General features: G+C 55.5%; 6 protein-coding genes across 8 annotated transcripts in view; 2 read left to right on the forward strand and 4 right to left on the reverse strand.

The window, feature by feature from the left end:
• Positions 1-18,481, forward strand: part of LOC126318677 (crooked neck-like protein 1) — a 55,752-nt gene that overhangs the window by 8,688 nt on the left and 28,583 nt on the right. The gene's annotated exons all lie outside the window — the stretch shown is intronic.
• On the reverse strand, positions 12-1,967 carry LOC126318682 (uncharacterized). The gene is made up of 3 exons (XM_049993488.1): positions 1,715-1,967; positions 1,501-1,612; positions 12-1,370 (listed from the first exon to the last, which is right to left on the reverse strand). The coding sequence occupies exons 1-3, from the start codon at positions 1,883-1,885 to the stop codon at positions 259-261; spliced, it is 1,395 nt and encodes a 464-aa protein (XP_049849445.1). The 5' UTR covers positions 1,886-1,967; the 3' UTR covers positions 12-258.
• LOC126318694 (repressor of RNA polymerase III transcription-like) lies at positions 2,181-3,179 on the reverse strand. The gene is made up of 3 exons (XM_049993501.1): positions 3,043-3,179; positions 2,735-2,918; positions 2,181-2,630 (listed from the first exon to the last, which is right to left on the reverse strand). Exons 1-3 carry the CDS (start codon positions 3,143-3,145, stop codon positions 2,237-2,239), a joined length of 681 nt encoding a protein of 226 aa, XP_049849458.1. The 5' UTR covers positions 3,146-3,179; the 3' UTR covers positions 2,181-2,236.
• LOC126318701 (uncharacterized) lies at positions 4,404-5,600 on the forward strand. The gene is made up of 2 exons (XM_049993504.1): positions 4,404-4,984; positions 5,102-5,600. The coding sequence occupies exons 1-2, from the start codon at positions 4,416-4,418 to the stop codon at positions 5,598-5,600; spliced, it is 1,068 nt and encodes a 355-aa protein (XP_049849461.1). The 5' UTR covers positions 4,404-4,415.
• On the reverse strand, positions 5,648-8,948 carry LOC126318672 (chromatin-remodeling ATPase INO80-like). The gene has a single exon (XM_049993477.1). The coding sequence runs from the start codon at positions 8,869-8,871 to the stop codon at positions 5,749-5,751; it is 3,123 nt and encodes a 1,040-aa protein (XP_049849434.1). The 5' UTR covers positions 8,872-8,948; the 3' UTR covers positions 5,648-5,748.
• LOC126318670 (pre-mRNA-processing-splicing factor 8-like) lies at positions 10,897-18,432 on the reverse strand. Its single transcript, XM_049993475.1, has 2 exons — positions 18,324-18,432; positions 10,897-18,118 (listed from the first exon to the last, which is right to left on the reverse strand). The coding sequence occupies exons 1-2, from the start codon at positions 18,400-18,402 to the stop codon at positions 11,115-11,117; spliced, it is 7,083 nt and encodes a 2,360-aa protein (XP_049849432.1). The 5' UTR covers positions 18,403-18,432; the 3' UTR covers positions 10,897-11,114.

Here is an 18,481-nt window from a genome sequence, read left to right on the forward strand (position 1 = left end):
AAAAAATACGTTTTACAATATTTCTCCACGTAGAGTGATGATGGATTCCTTAGATTCTACACCCCTCGTCCACCGAGCGTCGTGCGTGCATGGGTGCAGGTCACGCTCGATTTGAAGGAGACTTGCATTTTTCGAATGGGAAGAGATTGAGGCACGAATTCGCTGGGAAAAGGCTCCATGTTTTATCGTTTGCCAAAATTGAGGGTGTGTCGAAAAAAAGGGGGATGCGTTTGAGTGAGTAGGAGCGCATCCTCTCCGTCATTCGATGCCTTTACAGCTTTTAGTCCCATTTGCTTTAGATACTTCTGTGGAATAGTCCTGAAGGGTTTTTCTGATGGTTATCATTTCGTTGTGTATTAGAGTGTATTGGTTTCTGAGAGACAAAAACTTAGGTTCTTGAAGGTTGTAAAACTCCTCTATTCGCTGTCTGAATGAGTGGTTTGCACCTTGATGTTGAGCCTCATTGTACATAGCCAGAAGCGTTCGAAAGCTGGATTGAGATTGGACGAGTTCCTCGTACATTTTGACATAATATGGCCAGGCGCGCTTGAACGAGTCGTAGCAAGCTCGGAAGTCGCTATAGCTATGTATAGAGCGAGAATGTGGCCAATCGCTAGTGGGAATGGTGACTTCGCTAAACTTCAGGTCAAAGAGTTTGGCGAGGTTGTCGGAATTCCTATTTTCTTCGAACCCGTTTGCTTCAACGGCATCGCCTGCGGAGGTGTTTCCAGGTTTTTCCTCGATGGCAGTGCAGTTCTGATTTAAGGGAATGGTATCAGACGGTGTTTTGCATTTTCCACTCGGAGATAATGGTTTCTCTGCTGAGCGCGACGAGGATTGTGAGAAGCCGTTACAGCCGTTTATTTTTGGAAATTTGGCAGCAGGATGGAATATAGGAGACAGTTCAATCGCACTGCCTTCGCGCGCTTTTTCCGTCAATTTTTCCAATTTTGCCCCGTCTGTGCTGGAAAAAAGAGACTCGTGATGGCCATCGTCGCGGCTAAATGCCAAGTCTAGACGCTCAGAAAAAAAGCTCGCTTCTTCTTCAGAGCACGAAGAAGAAGATGAAGAAGAAGAGGAGTCTGAATACGGCAATTTGTTCGCCACATTACTACTGGGAGACACCGAAGGCGCGACCAAACGGGGTGTCTGATCCGACAAAGATCTTATTTTTTTTCGCGGTGTTTGCCTTATCAAATTGACTTTGGTTTTGGTATTTCTTTGCAATTCCGATGAGTTGCGACCTTCTCTGTGGCGTTCCTTAGGGTCAAGTGTCAAAATTTCAGTGCATTTGACTTGGTGATCCTTTCTTGTGGCAGGAACCGCTAGAAGTTCAGTGGACTGAGAAACGAATTTTCCCTTAATTTGGCCTGAATGACGTGTATGGTGTTTTGACAAGGTAAGAACTGACGAGATCTAGCCGAGCCCTCGTCGTTGAGAGGGCTTGTGCGTCCGTTTCTATTCAAATGACGCACGAGAACGACGTAAGATATGACGTACCAATTGTGCTCCAATGGTCTGAGTGTCTTTGCACCAAGAAGCAAGGCTTGTCTTCCCTAGTGAAGTTGAACTTGACAACCTTGACTCCGTCCGGAGTCGAAATGTCGATGAACTCGTATCCAAAGTGTTAGTACGCATAATAGACGACCCCGAGTTGAAAAAAAAACAATCTCTTGCGCAGTGACCATGGCAGAAATCAATACGTAGACAATACCATTGAATTACTCGAAAACTTAAGTGTAGAGACCTGGGTGGGGTTGGTCGAAATGCTCTGAAATAATTGGTCGAGAATTTGGGGGTTGAAGCGAAGGACAAAGACCGCCTGGGTATTCAGCTCTGTCAGAAACATTGGCAGTGCGCCTTCCAGAACATCTTTATTCCCCATCTAGAAAATTGCTGGTCGCTCCGTCCAGTATGATAGAAGTAAAGCAAACTGAATAAGGGCCCTTTTTTTTTGACAAGCAAATGTTAAAAACACACGCTTTGTTTTTCGCCAAAGACAAAATGCAGCGCCAGTTTAAAATCCTACCAGTGCGCACTCGCAGAGTATTGCCGAACAGAAATTGCGCTAAACGCCCGCGCAGTCTTTCTCATTCAATCTACTGCGAAGAGCGATAAAACCGATGCCTGCTGCTTTTAAAGAATAAGATATTCGTACACAAAAAAAAATGTATTCAAAATTAGAGGAAATAAACACATTTAAGAGAGGTTGACGTTCGCTCTGAACGAAAAGTATTCAATTAACTTCCATCTCGTCGTAAATCCACGTCTGGTATTTTTTCGTGTTCGATTCTGCATCAATCATTTCTACCAACACGCTCCCGTCGTCCTGCGACAGCTTGTGCTGCGCGTAGCACGCTATAAAAAGAATTCGCTTCAGTTTTCGGTTGTAGAAAAAGTAGTTGCAGCTCCAAACGTTGCAGCCGTCTTCGTCGAATGGATTAGAGTCCGGGTCTGGAATAAACGAGTAGACTTCGCAATTTTGAATGCCAATTTCCGAGTCGATGGTCGACCAGAACTTCGTTTTGATGTCTTCTGTGAGCGAGGTGACCGAGGACAGAATGGAACTGATAGAATTGACGGCCAGGTGGATGGACGGCTCCTTTCTGAATTGGTCGGGCTTCGTGTCTCTGTACGGCGGTGAACAGAGGAGAAAGTCAGGAAAAAAAAAACTATACACAAAATGGCGAAGTCGTAAATATAGGCGCAATGTACACACGTATAGGTGACGTACATAAAGTCATAATCTGGAAAAGCACAGTTGAGTGCCATAACCAAATAGATGAAAGTCTTTCTATTGAGGCGGTTTGTGAGTGATCCAACGGGCGAGGTGGAGGAATCGTCATTTTGTGAGAGTTGTTCTTGCAATTGCAATTCCAAACTGGCATGCAGCTTTTTATCATTTCCAGTTTCTTTACCTTTTAACAAGTTCATTGCATGTTGAGTAAGCTGTCTAGAATGACAATATGCCGATTCTGTGCATCTCGGCGCCGGTATAAGACTGAGAGCTATTTGCAGTTAACAACGGCCTTCGACACATACAAGTGTAAACTTCTATACGGCAGGACAGTACGCTGTCCCCAATATCGACACCATCCAGAATTGTGCTGATGGTGTTGAGGGCAGAGATGTCCATAAGTTTCATGGGATATTGTAAACTTCTCTATGGTGATAGAATTTGTTCTGCAGTGTACGACGAAAACATTTTTCAATTCCAAAAAACGAGCGAAAAAGATCTGTCTCAGAGAGAGATGGGGCACGCGCTCATTCGAGACATGCTGGCTGCGAATGGGAGATTGGGGATAGTGAAGGGGGCGGCTTAAGGCGGCGGCTAGCGTGGCCAGCGCCATATGCGTGCTGTCAAATGTGGCGCGTCTTAGACAAGAGAAGCAGAAGCGCGATGAGAAGGGGGATGCGAGGCGCAAACAAAACGAAGTGCGTGATTGTCGATAAAGGAAGTTTATTGACTCATTTTGCGAGGTGAGGGCGTTGCTCGTTCGAGGGGGCCAGAGCGCGGTCTTGGCTGGGACGGTGAGAGCGCAGAGTTGAATCGAACAGAGCATTGGACGCGGTGAACCGCCGAAGCAACTGGGCGATATGTTGGCGGGGATGGGGGGGGGGGCGAGTGCGCAGGGGCGCGTGTGTATGGTCTGATGTATGAGGTTGTATGCTGAACGAAGTGCGGGGTTGTGTGTATAGGGTTGTGTCGATGCGCCCCGGAGCTTGAATGGAGGGCTCACTGAGTTGGCCCGGCGGGGCTGGAGAGGTCGGTGTGAGCGCGGGAGAGTTTCAGCAGGGGGCTTTGGTGGGAGAGAGGCATTGAAGTGCTGAATTCTGTAGATTAGCGGGGGGAACAGGAGGGGCCTGGACGGTGGCGCGCTTTGAGTGCGTTCGGTGCGCGCAGAGACAGCGCCCCGCATGAGAGAGTCATGCGGCGAAGAGCGGTCTGAGGAATGACCGTTTTCCGACTGAAAGATCGCTTTTTTTTTGACGCGAGTTTTTTAGAGGGGTAGTAGAGCTGGAAGAGAATTTAGTTGTACCAAGAGGGGATATTTTGACACGTGGTTTCTTTAAAAAAAAAAAAAAAAAAAAAAAAGAAAGCCTCACGATTGAGAGGGGCGGAATCGAAGGTGGGGAGAGACGCGATGGCCCGAGTTGCTGGCTTGGGCGACCGGAGAGCTTTTTCGGATTCGACGCGGTAGGACGGGCCGTTCGAGCCGAGAGGGGAGGGGTCCGCTGCGGGTTTTCCGGCTTCGGTGGTCTCGCTCGAGTGTTTTGAGGGAGGCGGTCTGAGTGGTGAGAGAGATAGAAGGAAAAATCCTTGGATTTGAACTGACTGAGCGAGAACCAAAATTTGTGAGAAAAAAATTCCGGGCAGCATTATTCTTCCTATTGTGCTGTTGTGTAAATACGAAATGGACGTTGAGAGTGCGGAAGAGCTCTTAGACTATGTCTTTACCGAGAAGGATTTTTCGCTGAAGCCCGACCACGCTGAGTACCAAAAGCTGACTCGAATCATGGTGATTATGACTCAGTTCTACAGGAGGGGCAGCGAGGGCAAGAAGGCGGCTCTGGACAAGGAGGTGAGTCGTTTGAACACACTAGATCAGGACGCGAGAATGATTGAGGAGCTGTTGGAGTCGATACGCGGGTATTCTCTAGACTATCCGAAGCGACTCGAGTATGAGAAAAGTTTGAAGCAAAGTTTGGAGGAAGTGGAGAAGCTTCGCCGAGAAGTGAGGGCGGAGGAGAAGAAGTGGCGAGAGCTGTACGAGTGGAGCTGCAAGATAGTCGAGACGATGGACTGGATCGGCGGGTGGTTGAAGGAGTATTCGAACACGGAATTCAAGACTGATTTCGAGAGCGTTCCCGAGCAGCAGCCGCTGTCCGTGGACTTGTACAGGATATACAAGCGGGGGTTGGAGGAGATTACCTACAACCTTCAGGAGTCGCAGGACTTTTTCGACGCCAGTTTGGATGGGCGGTACGTTTTGTACACATGGGGTGGTGTGTGTGGTGTGTGTACAGGGGGGTGCTTAGGCGGTTGACTGACTCGAGGCGTTCTCTGTTTGGGCGCGGGCGGTCGAACGGCTCGAGCCAGGCTGACGAAGTACCACCAGGTGAACAGGGACATGATTCGGGCGCAGCTGGCGGTGTTGGAGCGGTACGACGGCGAGTCCGCGTACAGGCGAGCGCTTGAAGAGAGCCTGTTGAAGGACTTGGAGTACATCGAGAGCCACATGGAGATGGGTCCCAGAGTGGTGCGAGTTCGCGAGAAGATGAGGGAGATGCACCAGGACTTCTTCGCGTTGTTGAAGTGGCAGAGGGAGAGGATGTTGCGGCTGCCGTTCGAGGCGAGGCACAAGCTGGTGGGAGACGTGGAGGGGCTCCAGAGGGAGTTGAGGTGTAGGTCCGGGGAGACGTTGGCGGAGGTGATGGACTACAGGCTCGTGCCGGACGACGAGCATTCGAGAGGCAGGTCGGAGGGGGGCGAGGTGGGGCGAGGGGAGTTGGAGTGTCCGGGGAGCAAGGGGGAGGAGGCTGGGTGTCCGATGGAGGCGGCCGTGGAGAAGTTGAAGATTCACAGGTTGTGCGAGTGAGAGGTGGGGAGGGAATAGGAACTCCGCGATAAAATTGTCAATTTTTTTTTTTTTTTTTTGCGAAAATCCGGGGGTGAAGAGCGCAGAAACGCGAGTTTTATGTGTGTGGGTGTGTAACGTATATTATTTGCGGTCTCGTGGGGTGGGGTTAGGAGGACTTCAAGTCGATGGGTGTTTCGGGGAAGATGGAGGTGGCGACGAGTTTCGTGGAGCGCCTGGAGGGGATGGAGCTGCGGGGCTTCAGGCCGTATTTGAGCGCGCTGAGGGGTCGTTTCTTGGCGTCGGAGCCGGTTCCCGAGTCGTCGAGGTCGGCTTTCGAGAGGATCCAGTTGATCATTTCGCTGGCCTTCGGGGACTCTTCGGTTTCGTCGGAGGCCATTTCGAAGTGGCCGCCCTTGATGACCAGGTTTTGGATGGTGCCCTTTTGCTTGGCGCGGAGGAGCATGTGTTCTTCGACGGAGTCGCGAGTGATGAGGCGGTAGACGGTGACGGGTTTGGTTTGTCCGAGCCGGTGGGCGCGGTCCATGGCTTGGGCGTCGATGGTGGGGTTCCAGTCGCTGTCGTAGAAGATGACGGTGTCGGCGGCGGTGAGGTTGATGCCGAGGCCGCCGGCGCGAGTGGAGAGGAGGAAGATGAAGATGGTGGGGTCGGTTTGGAACTGCTCGACCATGTTGCGGCGGTCGTCGAGTTTGCGGCTGCCGTCGAGGCGCACGAACTTGTAGGAGCGGACGTAGAGGAAGTCTTCGAGGATGTCGAGGACCTCGGTGAACTGAGAGTAGACGAGGACGCGGTGGTTGTCGGCTTTGAGTTGTTTGAGCAGGTTGTCGAGGACCTTGAGCTTGCCGCAGTCGCGGACCAGCTCGCTGAATTGGGGGACGAAGATTTGAGTGGAGCCGAAGGCGTCGAGTAGCGGGCGAAGAAGCGGGCGCTCGGGCCAGTCGAGTTCGACGCAGCTGGGGGCGGAGGATTCGACCGGAGATTCCGGCGGAGAGTTCCGGAGCCAGCGGGAGCTCCCGAGCAGGAGTTTCCAGACGCGCGGGTCCGACGCGTGGGCGTCGAGTTGGGAGGCGTAGCGCCGGTCGAAGCAGCAGAGCTCGATGGGCGGTGCCCAGACGAGCGTGCGGTGGGCGGCGTAGGAGGCGCGGGCGGCGCCCAGGAGGCCGTGCAGTCGGTCGAGCGGCGTCCGGACCATATCGGAGAGGGCGAGAGAGGTGCGGACGGAGGGCCAGGAGGTCGCACCGCGCACGCGCACGAAGTCCAGCTGCTTTGCGTGCAGCGGGTGGTAGGGACGCGAGAGCGCGAGGCCGCGACGCTGCTTCGAGAGCTGCAGCTGCCACCGGTGCCAGAGGTCGTGGTGGTAGAGCCACTCGACCTCGCCGGCGCTCCAGTCGCAGAGAGACAGGAAGTCCCAGCAGCGCGAGCGCGGCGAAGAGGCGCAGGAGTTGGACTGGCGAACGTGCTCCTGAGAGAAGACGTTCAGACGGTGGTACAGCCACTTGGTCCTTGCGCCCTGAAGCGCGCCGCCGCTGAAGGAGAAGGAGAGGTTGTCCATGGCCTCGCGGTAGATGAGCCGCGGGATGGACATTTCGACGTGGTTCTTGAGCACGGGCGCGATGATGCTGTTGTAGGAGAGCGTGGGAGGCACCGCGGCGGTGAACTGGAGCGGCGAGACCGTTTCGGACCGCTCGAGGATTTCCGGATGGTTGCAGATGTTCCGGAACTGCATCACGATGTTCATGAGGTGCTTCGCGTGGCGCTCCTGCGCGGACTTGTTCATCTTGATCGTGTTGACCTTGTTGAGCAGCTCGCTGACCGAGAGGCGGTTCTTGATGCCGTTGTAGAGCTGGATTTGGCGCGGAGTCATGTTGCACTTGATGTGGATTTCCTGCTTCGGGGGCATTTCGTTCTCGACCTCGTGCTTCACGCGCCGCAGCATGAACGGCTTCAGGATCATGTGCAGGCGGTTGAGCTGGTGCTCGTTCAGCACGGACTTGGTGCCCTGGGCGTGTTCCTCGATGTCCTTCGAGAACCACTCGTAGAACTCGTCGTGAGAGTCGAACAGAGTGGGCATGATGAAGTGCAGCAGCGCCCACAGTTCGGCCATGTTGTTCTGGATCGGCGTGCCCGTCAGCAGCAGGCGGTTGCGGGTGTTCTTGAACGAGAGCAGCGTGTTCCAGCGCACCGAGGTCGAGCTCTTGATCGCGTGCGCCTCGTCCAGGATCATGTACTCCCAGTGGATGCGGTGGAAGAACTTCTCGTCCTGCACGATCAGCTGGTAGCTGGTGACCACCACGTGCGCGATGGAGTCCGCGCGGTGCAGGTAGCGCGAGTGCAGCACCTTGCGCAGCACGGAGCGCTGCTTCAGCGAGCCCCAGTACGGCAGCACGTTGAAGCTCGGGCAGAACTTGCGGATTTCGTTCGCCCAGTTCGGCAGAGTCGACGTCGGCGCGATCACGATGAAGGGGCCCCAGATGCCCTTCGCCTCTGCCAGGTGCACCAGCAGGCTGATCGTCTGCACCGTCTTGCCCAGGCCCATTTCGTCCGCCAGGATCCCGTTGATGCCCTGCTCGTGCAGGTTGATCAGCCAGTTCAGACCCTTCAGCTGGTACGACTTCAGTTGGCCGCGCAGGTTCCGCGGCTGCTCCACCATCCCGTCCTGCGCCAACGCCGCGCCGGAGCTCGGCGGCTGGATCGACGAGCTGTTCGTCACGTGTCCACCCACGCGACGGTGTCCAATCACCGCCGTCGAGGCGCCCGCGCCGTTCGACTGTCCCGCCGAAGCAGCCGACGACTGCGGGTTGCGCAGGTGCCTCGACTCCGCGTCGAACTTCTCGATCTTGCTGATGTGCTCCTTGCAGGCGCGCAGCGCCGCCGTCTGCGCCCTCTCCAACTCGCTCGCCTCCTCTCGCGCGGGCGCGCCCAACTCCACCACGCTTCTCTGCAACGACGACTGCGGCAACTTCGCCGACCCCCCCGCCGAACCCTCCGCCTGCACTCCCATCTTCTTCGACATGAAATGGCTGTACAACTCCGTCTGCGTCAGCAAGAAATTCAACTTCTTCTGCTGTCGAATCTTCTCCTCCTCCTCCTCCTGCGCCCTCCTCTGGTTCTCCGCATCCTTCTCCGCCCTCTTCCTCCACTCCTTCTCGTTGCACCTCACGTGACTGTACGCCGCCGCCGCCACGTCCGCCGCCCTGTCCAAGTTCTCCTGAATCACCCTCTCCACTCCCTCGAACCGCTGCAGCATCGCGCTCGCCGCCGCCTGCGCCATCCGGCGCAAATTCTCCCGCCTCACGTAAAAATTCCTGTGGCAAATCTTCGCGTACTTCGGCACCTCCCTCCTCGATATAATCAACCACCTCCTCTCCTGCACCCTCCGACCCCCCCCCCCCCACCTCCCTCCCCGCCACTCGGTCTCCGTACACGTCCACGCTCCCGTCCACGAAGCTGTACTCCACCGCCCTCTCCACGTCGCACGACGACAAAAAAATGTGTCTCTTCTTCGCCACCGGCCTCGACACCAACCCCGGCAACCGCGGACAATCAAACCACCTCCCACTCGCAAGCGACCTCACTATCCTCTCCTCGTTCGGCAACCTCACCACTCCCCTCCCCTCCACCACCACCGGCTCCGGCATCACCGTCGGCCTCCTCCTCTTCTTAACCACCTGGCGCACCACCTCCGCCAACCTCTTCGACAACATCTCGCTGTACTCCCCCTCCTCCAACTCCCCCTCTCCCTCCCTCGCCCCCTCCCACGCAACGCGCCGCTTCGCGCAAAACCGCCTCTTCAACTCCTCGCTCGAACCACCCTCCCCCACCAAGAACAACTCGTCCTCCGACGGCTCCCCCTCCCTCAACACGCTCTCCGCACTCGGCCCCTCCTCCTCCCCAGCTCGCCCTCCACGCCCCCCCAACATCGCCCCAAACACGGGCTGCAGCGACAAGTACCGCTCCAAAACACCCCTCTTCTCCCTCGCCTGCTGCTCGACCTCCTCCCCCACCGCCCTCTGCTGTCGCTCCGGCACCTCCGCTCCCGCCGACCTGCCCCCACCCCGCCGCACTGCGCCATCCTCTCCAACTCGAGCTCGGTCCTGATCAGCGGCCTCACCTCCGTCATCCTGGAAATCTCGACCAGGCGCGACTTCGAAAACAACTTGCCACCTCTGCACGACGCCTCTCCCGCCTCCTGCCCTCCCGCCGCAAACGCGCCGCTCGCCCCCTGGCCGCCAACCTCTTCTCCCCCAAACGTCGGTCCCACCTCCGACCCGTCCCAATCGCACTCTTGCAGACCCGCGTAGCGCTCCGGCGACGCGCTCGGCGCCGCTCCCACCTGTCGAGCCACCGCCAGCGCGCCCTCCTGCGTCGAGTCTTCCTTCCTTGTGCCGAACATTTTCGGCGCCACCAAAAGCTGTTATATATCGAACACGAAAAAAAAAAAACGCTGGGGACCCTTCAAAGCCAAAAAAAAAAAAACAAAAACAAAAAAAAAACCTCGCGCGCAACGACCGCGGCCACTGCGCCTCCCTGCTTCTCCGCGCTCTAACCTCGGCCAAATACCGAACCAACGCCCTCCTCGGCCAGCTTCGGCGACGCGTCGCGCAGAATTTCACAACGTTAGCACACCTCGCGCAAACTGAACTTCTCCGTCTCGGGGGGCGGGCACACCCCCCCCCCCTCTTTTTTTTTTCCTCTCTTTTTTTTTTTTTCGGTCGCGTACGAGATAATAGGTCGAGTTCTGCTTCAATCGCAATACCACCCAGGTCAAACCTGCTCTCGCTGACACGGCTGCGCTCGAATCACTCACAGACACAAACGCATTAAGACAAGCCCTGCGCTAGTCGGACCGGGGAAAATCCTGGGCAAGACCACAAAAAAAAAAAAAGGGAATGCGCAGGAACTTCAAGCAGAGATGCCAACCGCGTGCACCAAAGAAGAGCTATAGACAAAATTCTCTGACGTCACAATTTGTAGCTGACAAAAAAAAAAAAACAAAATAAAATAAAAATAAAAAATAGCCTCTTTCCCTAGCAACCAACGCTCCTCCCCCAACCTACCCTCAAAACTCGCTCCACCCACCCCCCGCGCTCCAGCGACCGACCCATTCAGGCGCCCTGTATCAAAAAAAAAAAAAACACTCGAACGAAACCGGCGGACCTCGCGCTGCCCTCCTCTTCTGGCGAAAAAAATACGCCGAAAAAAAAAACGCTCTCCGGCTTGGCAACGCTGAAAACCGCCCAAATCTCTTCTCGCGCATCGCCAGGAAAAAAAAAAAAAAAAAAAGACCAACTCGCGCGGCCAAGTCCCTCCCTCTCCAACGCTCTCGCGCGAAAAAACCGGAAACGACCCGCCTTGTAAATCTGGAGAGGCACGCACCTCACTCTATTGATAAGTAAAAATTCCACGCGCACGCCGCGCCTCGCCCAACGGCCGTCCAGCAAATCTCGCAAAAAAGGGCGGGAAAGAACACTGAAACGAGATAGAATCTCGGGAAAACCGCCAGCCACCCGCCGCTCAATTGTAAATGTCTTCGCGGTCCACTTCGAGACCATCGTCCTGACCCTTTATCCCCCCCTCCTCCTCCTCCATCTCGTAAAACTGCGCAAAATGCCCGGGCCTGTGACACTCGTTGTAGAACTCCTTCGGAATGCCGAGCTTGATGCCGTAGCGGTGAGACGCGCTGAGCTTCACGCCCATGAAATTGTAATTCCAGGACCCCTGGTCGGGCACGAAGTAACAACCCATGAACCGGTCCGAAAGAAGCAACTGCACCTTCTCGTAAAACGACGACTGATACCCCTGGAACTGCTGGTCCAAATCCGGATTCTTCCTCCCCCACTGAAATCCAGCCGGTGTCAGCTTGTACGCCGTAAGCGTCACGGAACCCGGCGTAAAGCTGCACGTAATGACGATGGTCTTCTCCCCGTCCCACGTCTTGTGCTCGCTCAAAATCCGAGAGTGTATGATCAGGTCGGTCGGCATCAGCCTCGAGGTCACCTGGCCAGCCTCGCTGGGCTGCGTGTGGATCCACCCGAGCGGCTCCATCTCAGACAGGTACTGGTGCTCCGGGAGCTGGTTCGGCAACTGCACGTAGGAATGCGTGCCCCACTGGGGCGGCATCACGACGCACCGAATCTCCTTGACGTACGGGTTGTTGACCGGTGAAACGCCATACAAATACCCAGCGATTTGTGTGCGCAGATCGGCAATTTGCACAAACTTCTTCAAGACGTTCTTGGGAATAATGTAAGTGTACCCGTCCTCCTTGACGTTGTCGCTCACTACGTAGATGTTGTTGGTCCTCAGGTGCAGGTTCGAACTGGATATCGCGCGCACGCGCCAGTCGGTCTTGCTGTTGAAAATCTTGCTCTCGTGAGGAGACAGCGCGACCACGACCATCTCGTCCCCGTGCGCGTTTATCGACCTCACCGCCTTGGTGGTCAGGTGAGACGCCTCCGCCTCCTGCTTCTCGATCTCCGCCATCTGGCTTCGCGCCTCGCTCGGCGGCGTAATCTCGGCCCCCAAAATAAGGTCTCGAATCTCGCTCTGCGTCAACGAGTTCACGTTCACGTTGTTCTTCTTGCCGTAGTCCGCCAAGATCAAGTTCTTCAGCGCGGTCTCCGCGCGAATCCACTCCTGGTCGGTGAACGTGGGCCACAAGTGATACGCCTGCACCACGACGTTCGAGTGCGGGCGCAATATCAGCTTCGCGTGGTCCGGGTTCACCGCCAGCGCGCGCAGAATCAGCAGCAGGCGAGAAAACGCCGTGTAAGACGAAATCGTGGTCAGCCAGTCGTCGTACAGCGTGAACAAAACCATCTGAGACTCCCGAGCGTTCAAAATCATGTCGCCCAACTTCTCAATCTTCATCGCCGCCTGGAACGGAAGCAGCAAATCGCTCCCCTTGATCACAATGTTCGGAAAATCAACCAAATGAACCTCCAGCGGGTCCAGCATCCCCTTCCTCGTAACGATGATCTGCTTCGGCTGCTCCTCCAGCGGCAACGACCGAATCAAAGACGCCACCTCCTCCGCCGTCTTCCACTTCGCCAACTGGCCCAACCGCTTCTGACCAGACCACACCGACGTGTGTATGATCTTCAAAAACAGCTGTCCCGTCCTCGGGTTGAAGATGAATATCGCCCCGTTGATGGGACGCGTGGGCAGGTTGCCCTCGAACGTCTTGTGAACCGTCACGCGGTACACGTTCGTGTCGTCCACGAACCAAATGATCTGGTTGCTGAACAACTCGCCGTAGTTCTGAGAATTCAAATAGGGCTCCGTGGGCTCCGACGAGTACAACTGGAGCGCCTTTCTGATGCGCTCCCTCAACACGTACAGCGCCGGATTCGCCTTCATGATCTTGGTCATCGCCTGCGCGATCAGCGGCTTCGACCCCGGGAACCAGTTCCCGTACGCCGAATAGATGTTGTACGCCAGGTCTATCGCGATGATCGTGCCCGTCGCCGACGGATACATGTGCGTGTCCGCCGTGTACTCCAAAAACTTCGTCCTCGCGTACCGCTCGATGTTGTGCGAGTCGAAGTCGCCCCAGCGCAGCTGCACGTCGACCCAGTACTTCGTGTTCGTCGTGTAGTCAAACGTGTCGTTCGACTCCGTTATCAGCGAGGGCTTCGAAATCTGCCACTTAAACGACGAAAACAACAAAATATCCGCGCAAGAACTGTTCATCTTGTACGACTTCCGGGGGTGAATGATCTCCTTCTGCACCGTGTCAATCTCCAGCGCCTCCAACTCCTGGTCGAACACCTGCAGCAGGTCCATCACCACCGACTCGTGTATCTTCTGCCACAAATGCGCCCTGAAAATCTGAATCAGCGAAATCTTCAGCGTCGGAATCTTCCCGTGCATCAAAATCCCCGTCAAGTCCAGCTGCACCTGAAACCCTATGTACACATCCGCTCGGTTTATCGTCGGAGACCACCACAACGTGAAGCGACGATTCGGTATCTGGTTCAAACCCGACCGCTGCGCGTTGGTCAGCTTCTTGAACTTCATGCTCTCCTCAAATCCAGACGCCTTCTCCCAAAACAACCCCTCCCACGTCGGAAACCCCGTCCCCTTGAACAGCGTGTGCTCCAAAATGCCCTCCACGCCGCCCAGCGCCTGAATCATGTCCGTCTTGTAATTGATCAGCGAGTGGAGCTTCCCGTCGTGGCGCGAACTCGTCCACCAAAACGGATTCGACTTCAAAATTTGAAACGCCTTGAACTCGTTTCGTATCCTCCACCCCTTGTCGTACGCCAACGTGTGGCGGTCCTTCTGGAACAGGGTGTTCAGTCGCGGTATCCCCTTGTCCCACGTGTCCATCAGGTCCAAGTAGGACAGGCGCCGGTTCTCCTGAAGCGCCTCCTTCCTCTTCTCCGCGTACTCCGCCCAGACTCGAGCCGAGTCCTGGAACTCTTGCTCCCACGGCTGAATGTACCGGTACAAGTTGGGTATCAGCTGCCCCTCCTCGTGCGACATGCCCGACCTGAAGTGCGTCGCCCCCTGATCGGTGAGCTTGCTGTAGGCCAAATCGCTCGCAGGTATCAAAATGTGACCCATGCTCAGCATGCCGAGCCCGCCAAACTCCTTGGGCGTGTAAAACACCACCGGCGGAAAACGAGACGGCATCTTCGAATTCAGCCCAATCTTGACCCTCGTCTGCACGCGCGACTCCGACCGAACCAAAATGTCCAACAACTCGGGCGTGTTGATCACCGCCTCTCGGTAATAGGTCATGAGCCCAACCAACAACGTGTTCCACTTGTTCGCCACCTTGGCAAAAGTCGTACTGCCGCTCGTCATCAACAGCTGACGAACCTTGTTCTCAAACCGGTCTATCCCCACCTGCGACACCCTCAAAAACGCCTGGGCCGTGCGCTCCTTCGTCTGCTCGTTCTGCAAACTCCACACCCCGTCGCGCATCAGGAACTCCTCGTTCACCGCTCGAATCTTCGGCAAAATCCTCACCTCGAAACCGCACATCTCGAACAACAAGTTCGGGTTGTTCGAGGAATACACGCTCACAAACGAATTCTCCCACTCCAACGTCGTCAAGGCGCGGGGCAGCCGGTTCTTGATGTCCCAAAAGACCGCCCTGCCCAGGCTGACGTCGTGCTTCAGCAACCGCATGCGCGCGTCCCGGGGCCAGCACTTCTTGTTGTTGTACCCCACGATGTTCTCGTTGTTCGGGTCCGGCTGCTCGGTGAGGTAGCGCTGAATCATCTCCTTGGCCTCGTCGTGCGTAAAGCGAAACACAATCCAAAACTTGTCAATGTACCGTGTGTAGAGCCGAATGGGCGACCTCAGCTCGGTCGCCTCGTCGGCGTAGGTCAAGTAGTCGTTCGGGCGCTTAGGGGGCCCCGCCAGATCCGCCGCGCGAGGCAAGCCTAGCATCACGAGGTCGAGAATCAGACCCCAGTACTGGGTGATGAAGGACGAAAACTGAAGGCCGCGAATGATCCCGTAGCTGTTCGTGTGCTGCATGTCCTTGTACGACACAACGACGTTCGACTTCGCCGTCATATAGTCCGCGAGAATGGGATCCACCACCAGCCCCAACAGGCGGTTGAGCAACGTCAAGTCAATTTTCTCGTACATGTTCTCGAACTGAGACTGCAACAACACAACGCACTCCCCGTTCTTGGTTTCCCAGATGTCCTTCAAGTTGTTGATGCCCTGACACCACTTGTACGTCAGGAGTGGGGGAGGCTCCCAGTCCGCGGGCTTGACCCAGTTCGGGAAGAACCGGCGGCGGTCGGCCTCGTACCAGAGGTACTGGTCCAAGTAAGCGTCCGTAATTTTTTCCAGCGGGTCGATAGCGTAAACGGGAAACATGTGCGAAAACAGGTCCATGAAGTAAATCTCCGTCTCCTTGAAGGCGCGCTGTTGCAACAGGTGGCGCTTGATGCGGGCGAGCGCAATGTGAGGATTGTCGTACGCGTGCTCGATCCAGGAAAGCTCTTCGCGCTGAGACTCGTTCAGGCGGCTCATGACCGAGTAGGACTCCTTCAGGCGCTCCAGACAAATGAGGAGCAACTTGGTATCGTGCTTGTAGGAGGCGGGCGGGATAGGAATGAAGGCGAAGCTCCTCGACTCTAGCCAATGAACTGTGAGCGTGTATATGGCGACAGCTTCTTCGCCTGTGATGTAGGGTCCGTCTTTGAGGTAATTGTACTGGCGCTCTTGCTCCGCCTTGAGCCAGAGGCGAGTCAGACGACCCAAGTTCTTCTTGACCACCGTTTTGTCCACCGTCGCGCCGCGGCGAATGCGCTCGCGGTTGTAGTGAGCGACGTTCGCCCACCAGTCGGCTTTCGCCTTGACGTAGCGAACGATCATGTTTTCAACCGGGAGGGGCAGCCCGGGCACCTTCCAGGGCGTATTGCTCTTGTAGCACCGCCATGCCTCGGACAAGTGTTGCATGATGACCTTGGCCTTGCTCTTGCGAAGGCCCTCCGGCATCATGTCCAAAATGTCCTTGAGGACGGAATGGCGCAGTTCGACGTCGTAGTGGGACTCGACTCGTTGCTTGGTCAGCGTTTTGGCGAGGCCCCTCGATTTTCGGCCTTCGAAGTGCCGAGCCAAGAGGTTGCCGAGCCAACGCTCCAAAAGCGGTACAATTCCGCGCAAAAAGAACATCCACACACGCCAACACGGGGCCCAGAACCCGACGCCCGGACCCTTCCCGACCGGCCCGGTGTTGAATCGGTAGTAGATGAGGTGCTTGAGGTCCTTGCACGCCCTGATCTGCCGCATGAGCCTGTACTTGAAGCGGTACATGCCGGTCAGCAGGCCGACGTGGGAAAAGCAGTACTGCAGTCCGTCTGCCAGTTGGAAGGCCTCGATGCGGTTCAGCCTGAATTGGACGTGCGCGTCGACGACGAACTTGGTCAGCCTCAGAATCTCGCGCAGCAGGTGAAACGCATTGCCGAACCGAGACTTCTTGCGCTCCTTGGTCGTCAGCGTCCTGGTCGGCTTCAACACGAAGTTGTAGTCCAAGTGCAAGTAGTCGAGATTCTTTCTGTGTATCAACAAATTCAGCATGTTGTACCCCTGACGACATACTTGCAGACCGGCCTCCACCCAGTCGAGCTCGGTGGCCTGAAAGTACTTCGTGCGCGCGAACACCTTGAACAGGCTGCGCTTGCTCTGGGTTTTTGGCCGCTTGCTGTGTATCTTCGAGAGAATGTACCCCTTGAGCAGTTTTTGGTAGCTGACGCGAACCTTGACAGGATTGTCTTGCGGGCAGTGCTCTTGGAACCAGGACTTCACCAGCGGCACGTCCACCGCGCGGCGCGTGCGACCGGACAGCAGGTTGAATGGCCTGGGCGACCAGTAGAGCGCGATGCCTGCCGCCGTGTAGTCGCCCTCTAGCTCTAAGTTGTGCAGAAATGGCTGAATTTTCTCCGGTAGGCTGAACGCGAACTCGCTCAGCTCCGCCGCAAATTCCCGAGCCATTTCGTCCACCTCGTCCTGAGGGCGAGGGGGATTGATCTCGAGCTCTAGCGCATTCAGGTCCTCGTTGATGCGACGCGACGAAATCGGGTTGAGCAGCGGGTCGAAATAAAAAGCCGGCAGGTCCGGCTGATTCGGAATAATGTAGCAGTTCACCGGATAGTGGTAATGGATGAGGTAGACCTGTCTGGGACGATCGTTGTAGAGGTAGGGAAATGCCACCTTGTATTCGGTACGTATCTGGTTGCGGATAATCAACTTGTTGATGTCATTGAACTCATTCCAGTCCTCGTCGTTGGTCTCCATGTCGTTGAACAGCGGCTCGAACTTCGGACCCCCGGGAATGGCCAAATTCAAAGCCTTGGCCGTGAACAGAGCCTTGTCGTCGAACAGGTAAAAATAGTTCCTGTCTACGATATCACTGAGCAGCTGGTGACTAAATCGAAACAGATTGGACATAATGGGAATGTTGAGCCTCCACGACCGATAAGAAGGACCGTTCACGTGCTTCGTCTTGATCAGCGGCTTGGAATCGTAGAACCAGTCCGCAACGGCCGAGTCCTCCTCCTCGTCCATGTCCATGGCAATAGGACTAGGCGGGTCGACGTCCAGTATGTTGTCTCCGTAATCCAGAACCGGCTCGTCGTCGTCGAACGGCGGAAATCGCATCCTCTTGAAATGACGACGATCGCGCTTCTCGCGACGCATCATGACCCACATGGACCCCCATTGCGCAATGAATACGGGCTCAATAACCTTCGGTATCTCATTGACAAACGTTATGGCGCCCGTAATGTGATACAGCACCTTCACGTAGCGAATATTCTCCCAAGGCATAGGTATGTTTTCCAACAGCTTAAGAACGGCGTGAGGCACATACTTCAAGGCCCCCAAATACACGCGCTTGTCTGCTCTGAACTTTCGGTTGCTCATGTCGCCGTGCTCCTTGATTAACTTCCTGACGTGCTCAGGAGGCATCTCCTCCTTCTGAGAGTCGAAAAAGCCAAACTTTCTGCGCTCCCCATACTTGGTCGACGCCAGCTGCTGCCACCTTTGCGCTGAGCACGCCGTCGTTTAAAAACGTCCAGAAATTTGTACGAGCCAGTTTGGCCGCGAAAAATTTAGGTTCCGAGTTAGCAGACGCAAAAAATTGCCTCGCGCCGTGAGCAGCGTCGAGACGCGGCAAAGCCGAACGCCTTCCGCGCGGACGACTCGTGCGCGACATGCGGCGTGCAACGACACTTAGAACAAAGCTGTACATACATTTCCCCTTGAGCTGCTCTTCAGTAAGGGATGCACCGTTGTCTAGATATGCATGATGATACATTTCAATTCCCTCCATTACGGAAAGGCATAGGGGCTTATAGGCAAGTTCGAACTATCAAAGGCACATGCAGTTCCTATATACAAAATATAGAGCG

The sequence above is a fragment of the Schistocerca gregaria genome, unplaced genomic scaffold, assembly GCF_023897955.1.
Source record: "Schistocerca gregaria isolate iqSchGreg1 unplaced genomic scaffold, iqSchGreg1.2 ptg000676l, whole genome shotgun sequence".
Taxonomy (NCBI): domain Eukaryota; kingdom Metazoa; phylum Arthropoda; class Insecta; order Orthoptera; family Acrididae; genus Schistocerca; species Schistocerca gregaria.

What these genes read in the sequence shown, in the direction of transcription:
- LOC126318682 (XM_049993488.1), bottom strand. Translation starts at nt 1,885, where the DNA reads ATGGGGAATAAAGATGTTCTGGAAGGCGCACTGCCAATGTTTCTGACA. An exon ending in AGTTTTCGAGTAATTCAATG is followed by an intron (nt 1,613 to 1,714) that starts GTATTGTCTACG and finishes TTTGGATACGAG; the next exon opens with TTCATCGACATTTCGACTCC. An exon ending in AGACCATTGGAGCACAATTG is followed by an intron (nt 1,371 to 1,500) that starts GTACGTCATATC and finishes CACGTCATTCAG; the next exon opens with GCCAAATTAAGGGAAAATTC.
- LOC126318694 (XM_049993501.1), bottom strand. Translation starts at nt 3,145, where the DNA reads ATGAAACTTATGGACATCTCTGCCCTCAACACCATCAGCACAATTCTG. An exon ending in CCGTATAGAAGTTTACACTT is followed by an intron (nt 2,919 to 3,042) that starts GTATGTGTCGAA and finishes ACTTGTTAAAAG; the next exon opens with GTAAAGAAACTGGAAATGAT. An exon ending in TTTCCAGATTATGACTTTAT is followed by an intron (nt 2,631 to 2,734) that starts GTACGTCACCTA and finishes ACCGCCGTACAG; the next exon opens with AGACACGAAGCCCGACCAAT.
- LOC126318701 (XM_049993504.1), top strand. Translation starts at nt 4,416, where the DNA reads ATGGACGTTGAGAGTGCGGAAGAGCTCTTAGACTATGTCTTTACCGAG. An exon ending in GACGCCAGTTTGGATGGGCG is followed by an intron (nt 4,985 to 5,101) that starts GTACGTTTTGTA and finishes GGCTCGAGCCAG; the next exon opens with GCTGACGAAGTACCACCAGG.
- LOC126318672 (XM_049993477.1), bottom strand. Translation starts at nt 8,871, where the DNA reads ATGGCGCAGGCGGCGGCGAGCGCGATGCTGCAGCGGTTCGAGGGAGTG.
- LOC126318670 (XM_049993475.1), bottom strand. Translation starts at nt 18,402, where the DNA reads ATGGAGGGAATTGAAATGTATCATCATGCATATCTAGACAACGGTGCA. An exon ending in AGAGCAGCTCAAGGGGAAAT is followed by an intron (nt 18,119 to 18,323) that starts GTATGTACAGCT and finishes CGGCGTGCTCAG; the next exon opens with CGCAAAGGTGGCAGCAGCTG.